General features: G+C 46.9%; 1 protein-coding gene across 5 annotated transcripts in view; it reads left to right on the top strand.

Moving 5' to 3' along the window:
• Positions 1-556: 556 nt before the first annotated feature.
• The window catches only part of LOC115087607 (RING finger protein 145-like), a 29,379-nt gene continuing 22,786 nt past the window's right edge, over positions 557-7,149 (top strand). For 3 of the 5 annotated variants that reach the window (XM_029595039.1, XM_029595024.1, XM_029595033.1), the window contains exon 1: positions 557-1,067. In XM_029595039.1, coding sequence (XP_029450899.1) covers positions 902-1,067 — 166 coding nt within the window. In that variant the 5' untranslated portion in view covers positions 557-901. The remainder of the gene's footprint in view (positions 1,068-7,149) is intronic. The other 2 variants (XM_029595010.1, XM_029595017.1) reach the window with 2 other exon arrangements.

The following is a 7,149-nucleotide window of genomic DNA, read 5'->3' as shown; positions in this document are numbered from 1 at the left end:
CCATGGATGAGCCCATCACTTTCCTCTCAATCTCCAAAACTGATCCTAGCATGCACCTCCTTGTTTCCTGTCCCAGTTCTAGCCCTCTTCCCCTGGCTAGGCATGGGCGCACAGGGATAGTGGAAAGAATGCCACTCAACAGCCCCCTACCATCCTCGGCAGCGTGCAGGGAACAGGAGGAGAGGTGGTGGGATTGAGGTTGGAGCAGCTAAACAGTCCAGAAGCAACACTCGGCTCCCTAATCCAGTCCCCCTCTTCCTGTTGATCTTTTCCTCCCCCACCCCTCTTGCTTGCAGAGGGGAGGGGGTGAATTTGGAATGGACAAGGAAGAGCAAAGAAAGGAAGAACTATTCTACTCCATACTGCAGACTCTCCTCTGCTGTTGTTTCTCCCCCCCCCCGAAGCCTAAAGGGGAGAAGGGGGACCTGATTTTCCAGATGTGCTGCGGGCACCCTGCGCTGCTGGAACAGCAGTTATTGCTACTCGCCTCGGGTTGCACTGGAAGCCACAAAGCGGTTAATTTACCCATGCGTCTGACGTAGGGGAAACGTGCAGCGCTGGAGAGGGGGGAGGAGTTAGCGGCTGGAGACAGGGAGAATGTGACAGAGTGCACCTGCGCGTGAGTGGCTTCCCTACGGAAGCGTCACCCGGGAAAATCTGCAGCCCCGGCGTGGGCTGCGAGCTCGGAGGAACAGCCGAAGTCGGATACGGGCTGTCCGTGACCTTAAGGTGGCAGAGGGGGACGCTGCACATTCGCGTCCTGCAGGGCCTGGTTGCCTCTGGCTGTGGCATGAAGGTCTTGGCGGCTGTGCACGGACAGGGGCGGCGGCTGCTCCCGCCCCGCGCAGCCAGCCTGCGAGCAGGATAAGGAGTGGAGGCTGCCCCTGTCCTGGCCGTAGCCATGTCCCGGATGGAGGACGTAGCCAATGTGGCGCTGCGGGTGCCCAACATCGTCCTGCTTGACCTCCTGTACAGGTGGGACGTAGAAAGCTTCACGCAGCTGCTTCGGCCGAAGTACGAGGAATCGATCTTTAAGTCCAGATATGTGTGGAACATCTATTACTTAGGTAAGAGTCGGGAGCGCCTGCCCTAAAGCTTTATCGCAGGGATCCTAGCATGGGGGGCGGTGGGATGAAGGGAAAGATCGCAAATTCAGTCATAAAAGCTTCTTTACTTGTAACCCTAAATTCCTCTCCTTTTAGCTGGCTTGCAGTATTGCAAGAAGTCAGTCTTCTGAAAATATGATTTATTAGAATTTGATTTTAAACTTTCCTTGAAGTGTATTGTAAGAAAGTCTCATCGCACAGAAATTAGAGACCGAGCTATATCAATTGCTGGCCCAAAGCTATGGAACTCAAAGCCAGAGAATCTTCGAACAATATAAGGCAATTACATTTAAGAAAGACCTGAAAACCTGGCTTTTCACTAATGCCTACTGTTTGACTGCTATATCCAACTCAACTTGACTCAGATAACCGAAATTTGTCCTGAATCATACCCCCTTTATTCTCAACCCCCTAAAATCTAGCTATGATTGCATGTTATGTCTGTCTTTGAAGTACATCCTTAGCTTTAGAATGTTTCCCCAGTTCACCTGTGTGCTTCCCTGTCTTTGTAATTCATCTTATGTTTGTAAGTGTTAACCCTGTACACTGTTGTGAACTAATGATTCTCACATGGAGCGACAATATATAAAACACTCAAATAATATTGTGGCTTCTAGGGGAGGCACTTGTAGCTGGCAGAGGCTTTCAGGAAGGAACACAGTAAAGCCTTGCAAAAAAATAACCTATCAAAACATACAGGCTTATTCTTTAAACTTTTTCCTCCATAGACATGGAATGGGGAAAACGTGTTTGTGAATTCTGTGCTTGGCTGGGATGACTGCAACTAAATTGGATTCTGAAAACTTTATTGGCAAGACCAGTGGTGTACAGTCGGTATTAGGTGTCTGGGAGCCAATGCTTCCATTTGTACTTGCCCCCTTCTGTGCCCCAGTACTTCTTGTAATAATACTTAATCACAATAAATCACAATATTGCAAACACAAAAGGGAACTTTAAGAGTATTCTGAGCCCCTGCCTTTTTGGGGACAGAAAAAAAATTATCTGCAATTCATCAAGCCACAAGACACCAACGTGATCTTAGTCAGGGTTATTACCTTTTTAAGGAATAAAGTTGATTGTTTAGAAGATGAGAGAGAGAAATCTTCTAATTTTTCCTCAGGTTAGGTTATTGGCTCCTTTATGATGTATTGAAGAAAAAATTCCTGGATGTATTGACATTTTCTCCTGGGAGCGTGGCCAGAGGCCTCAGTAGGGCCTCTAGGCTGGGGGATCGTGCGTGGGCACTCGGCTGGTGCGCGCAACCTACGCCTGCCCAGAGGCAGGTGCAACTTGAAAAATAAAGGTCAGGGGGGGTTTTAGGCAGGGCTGCGGGGCGGGTTAGGTAGGGGTGAGGGGGTGCAGAAGGAAAGTTCCCTCCGAGGCCGCTCCAATTTCAGAGCAGCCTCTGAGGGAACAGGGAAGGCCATCGGGGCTCCCCTAGGGCTTGGCGCACGCGCAAAGTGCACAAGTGTGCACACCTTTGCGCACGCTGACCCCGGATTTTATAACATGCGCGCATGTTTGACTCCCTCTGATTAGATGTGGGATTGAATTAGCTATACTACTCTGTTAAGAAAGTTTTGCTGGTTTTTTTTTTCTTGCATTATTTAATTGGGTAATGTTATTGTGCCACCTTATTGAACTTTCATTGTGGACTGTAGGTCAAGTATGTATATTTGTTTTCTGGATGCGGGGGGGGGGTCTGCTGACAGATTTGATGGTTTTCCTGTGACTGATGTGCCTTTCATGTAAATGTAAAATTAAAATATGAGAGAAGAAACCATGCATAGAAGTGATAACAGCAACATTTTTTTTTCTGACAAAATGCTAGTTTTTCCAGCACATGATATCAACTTGTTAGCACCTGATGAATTTGTGGCTTGGAAAACTGGCAGCTTTGACAAATGTAAATGGTTTCTACTGAAGCTGTCGATACCTTGCGTGCAGCATCCACGGCAATGAACCGTAAGGAGCAGCAATCTCAGGGTGAGCCTGCAAACTGCACAGGGACCCACCAACCAGAACCCTGGAATTGTCATTCTGTATGCTGTAATTTTATATAGAAGGCATTTTGGCTAAAAGTGAACTGAAGTTTAGAGCGATGTCTTGAAGCTTTTGGAAGAAAAATGAACCATGCACAGTAGTTAGAAAATGGTGACTTTCTTAGCATATGGACAGGTGAATCCAAAACCAGTGGGTTATGCACCTCTACCAGCAGATGGAGACAGAGCAAAGCTAATGTTGCAGTATATAAACCCCTGCAGTGACAACAGCCTGCCAGTATTCTCCATCTACGGCAAATGGGGGATGTGCATCTCCCTACTGGGGATTGCTTAAAAAAAAAAAAAAAGGAAGAGAAGGATTATTCGCCCCATTCGTCTGTGGTGATATCTCTATGGTTCCTCCCTCAGTTGAGAATTCCTGATGTGATTTCCGTGGTCCCTCAGATGAGTTTTCAGGTAAAGGGTAATTTAAAAAATAAAAGAGGAGTGGAGTTGAGTAGGGATCCCATCCCCCATCATTCTTTGTGCTCGGTGCGCAATCCAACGGTCGTTCCTGCTCCCGTGCAGTTCAGGGGATGGGAGAGGCCTTGCGGCTAGGCCCTGCTCTAAGGCTCATCTGGTTTGCTCTAAGGCTCATCTGGTTTGCCACATGGTAGGCCTTGGTGGCGTTTTTGCACATTTTTTGTGCGCCACAGACTGCCCTCTTCAGTTAGTCGGATAGTGGTTGTGTGCCTGACTGTGCGGCCCTTTGGGCACCTGGTTGGGCCATAGGAGCACCTACCGGGGCGTCCACTTGTGCGCACCACATGCACTTTATTGCACACACTATCTAAATGTCCTGGGAGAGCTCAGTTTTGGCACTTACATAGGCACAGTGTTGAGGGCCTATTATGACGCCTGTTAGGGTGTGTTGGCAGACTGGCGCTCATAGCAAAGAAGTCTAAGCACCTTGCCATATGTGTTTGTCATATTTGGGCTTCTCAGCCTGGCGTGTTCTCTAATTTGTGACAGTGCTGTTTGGATGCTGAGGGAGAATTGCCTCCGTCTGATTTTACTAAGCCTGGTTCTTCCCAGCCTGGTGTGGGAATGGAAAAAGAGCTGCCAGAAAGGTCATCTGATTTTGGAGCTCCCCTAACTGGTTTGTCAGCGAAGTAAGAGAGTTCACTGGGCCCAGGACAGCTGTCACCTGGTTTTGGTATGGATCCTTTTGCCTTTTCTTGGGTAGAATTTTTTTTTTCAAGGACTGTACGCCTTCCTTCAGGCGCAGTCCCTGGCCCTGGCCAGTCTTAACAAGTCAGGATTGCAGGCGGTGAAACCCCGCACGCTGGTGCTGCAGGTAAGCATCTGGGTACGCCTGGAGCCAGTCTTCCCGATAGAGACCCAGATGGCACAGATAATGAGACGAATCTTTACTCCCTAGAGCAGAACTTTCAAACTTTTCATGTTGGTGACACACTTTTTAGAAAAACATAATTTCACAACACGGCAACTCAGTCTACTAGCAAACCAGAGGTTAAAGGTTAAACGAACCAAATGTATTTCTACAATTTATGTATGCTTCCTTAAATATATATATACATAAAGTTTCACGTCTCAAGAAAATACAGGCGATATTCCATTTATTTTGCTGTGCCCAAGAAGGAGGGCTCTTCCGTGCTATCCTGGATTTCAAAGGAGTTGACCGTCATTTGCGTGTGACTCGTTTTTGCATGGAAACCTTGCACTCGGTGATGGCAGTACAATTGGGGGAGTTTCTGATGTCTCTGGATCTGTCCGAGGCGTACTGCATAATACCCGTCTGACTAGAGCATCAATGATTGCTGCATTTCATGGTTTTGGGGTGGCATTATCAGGTTTGAGCTCTACCTTTTGGTTTGGCCACCGTGCCCAGAACTTTTTCCAAGGTTATGGTGGTGGTGGCAGTGGAGTTGAGAAAAGATGGGATCCTAGTATACCCATATTTGGACGCCTGGCTGATTCGGGCCAAGAGTCTGGAAGAGAGCCTCTGGGTCTCTCGCAAGATGATATCCTTGTTGTAGGAGCTGGGTTGGGTCATGAACCTGGCCAAGAGAAATCTTCCGCCATCACAGACTATCTTGGTATTCAGTTCGATACAAAACAGGGCATGGTGTTTCTGCTGCAGGGCCTTATTCAGAAGCTAATGGCGCAGGTGTGTCTATTGACAAACACAGTACACCCGGCAGTGTGGCCCTGTCTACAGGTGCTTGGATTGATGGCGGTGGCCCTAGATGTGCTGCCATGAGTGAGGGCGCATATGCGTCCTCTTCAGCAAGCTTGCTGTCTGGTTGGAGCCCACAGTCTCAAGACTGTTCGATTCGGCTTCACCTGTCGATGGAGGTCTGCACTCAACTGCAGTGGTGGTTAAAAGCGGACCATCTAAGAAAAGGGTTTTCCTTAAGGTCACCGACTGGCTAGTACTCGCTAGAGATGCGAGCCTCCAGGGTTGGGATGCTGGAGTGCAGAAGAGTCTCTGTGGAACATCAATCAGCTGGAAGCCCGTGCGGTCCGGTTGGCATGCTTGTGGTTTGACGACAGATTGCAGGGTCGAGCGGTCCAGATAATGTCGGATAATGCAACAAAAGTGGCTTACATCAATCGGCAGGGAGGAACCAAGAGCCAGCAAGTGTTGCAGGAAATAGCCCAACATATGGAATGGGCGGAACTGCACATAAGTTCACTTCCCCTCTTCCACAGCATTTCAAATCAATAAAAAGGGAGCAGATTCTAAAAGACAAACTACTCTCCCTTCCGCCCTTTTGGTGTTTAAAATGTTCGAAGACCCCCCCTTCATCTAAAGTATTCGATAATCGTGTGAGGTTGAACTGAAAAATGTATATTCTAACATTTTGTCCATTTTATTTATGATTTGCTTGAACCTGAGAGAAAGGGAGGGGGTTTCTTGTCATAAGTTGCAAATAAAGCACATTTTTCTGTATTTTTCAATGTTAATACCATGTCTAAATATGTTCTGTAAATAGGCCTGCACTCATTTTGCTTATATTACCTGTAATAGTAATATTTTGTGTGGGTTGTTTTTGTAGCCTGTCCTCCCTCTGACTGTGGCGGCGTGGTACACCTGCCCATTCTATACCACACAGCCTAGAGGGGGAGTTATTGATGGTTTCCCTCCTGTAGGTGGATATTATTCATTCACTGGGCTGTGCTGGGATGGCAGAGAGTGCAGAGGCTGTGAGGGGCTGTGCTGAAACTGGGAGGAGTGGACGGTGTGGAGCGTCTGACAAGTGTTTACAAAATGAAATAACTAAAAAAAAAACCCACCCCTCACACACGTTCTAACAGTATGAAAATTTTAAATGCACCTAATTAGCTACAAAAATAAACACCAAAATTCACAATTTGTATGCTAAAATTAGAAGCCCTATTTATATTTCCTACAGGGAGTAGTTGAATCAGTTGAAAACTTAGGGAGATGGGAGTGAACTGTGGTGACATTTCTCTGCTCTGGGTTGGTGCTTGGGATCACCAGTTTACTTCATTAGCCTAGTTTACGGAAGGCTTCTGTTAACAGCAATTCATGCAATGAGCATTGCCTTAAATGTGCAGAATCTCTGCCAGAGAACAAAATTGGCCCTTGTCAACTATTCATAAATGTTCTTGTTTCATTTCTCTCTGATCCCCTTTGTTTGCTTAATAGACCAAAGGGAGCCACACAGAATGCTTAGGCAGAACTTGAAGCTTGAAACGTTGCTACAGACACCTCTCATCAGGTTTGCTTATAAGTGGCTGGACAGCGTAATAGAGCAGAATTAATTATGGTGAGATAAACTATATGAAGCTGCAGGGTGCCAAGGAAAATATAACGACCAGGCTCTCTGGTTGCATCTCTTCTCTTTTCTTTCAAAAGCCGAGATGCAGAAAAAAGATTGTACATTTTTAGCCTATCAAATCTGTCTGGTGCCACTTTCCTGCCCGCCCCCCCCCCCCCCCCCCCCCCAAAAAAAAAACAAAAAAACGTTTGTATTTGTATTTATTATTTTTATATACCGACATTCGATCTC

This window comes from Rhinatrema bivittatum, chromosome 1 (genome assembly GCF_901001135.1).
Source record: "Rhinatrema bivittatum chromosome 1, aRhiBiv1.1, whole genome shotgun sequence".
In the NCBI taxonomy this organism is placed as follows: Eukaryota; Metazoa; Chordata; class Amphibia; order Gymnophiona; family Rhinatrematidae; genus Rhinatrema; species Rhinatrema bivittatum.
This window is presented reverse-complemented; position numbering and strand designations above follow the sequence as displayed.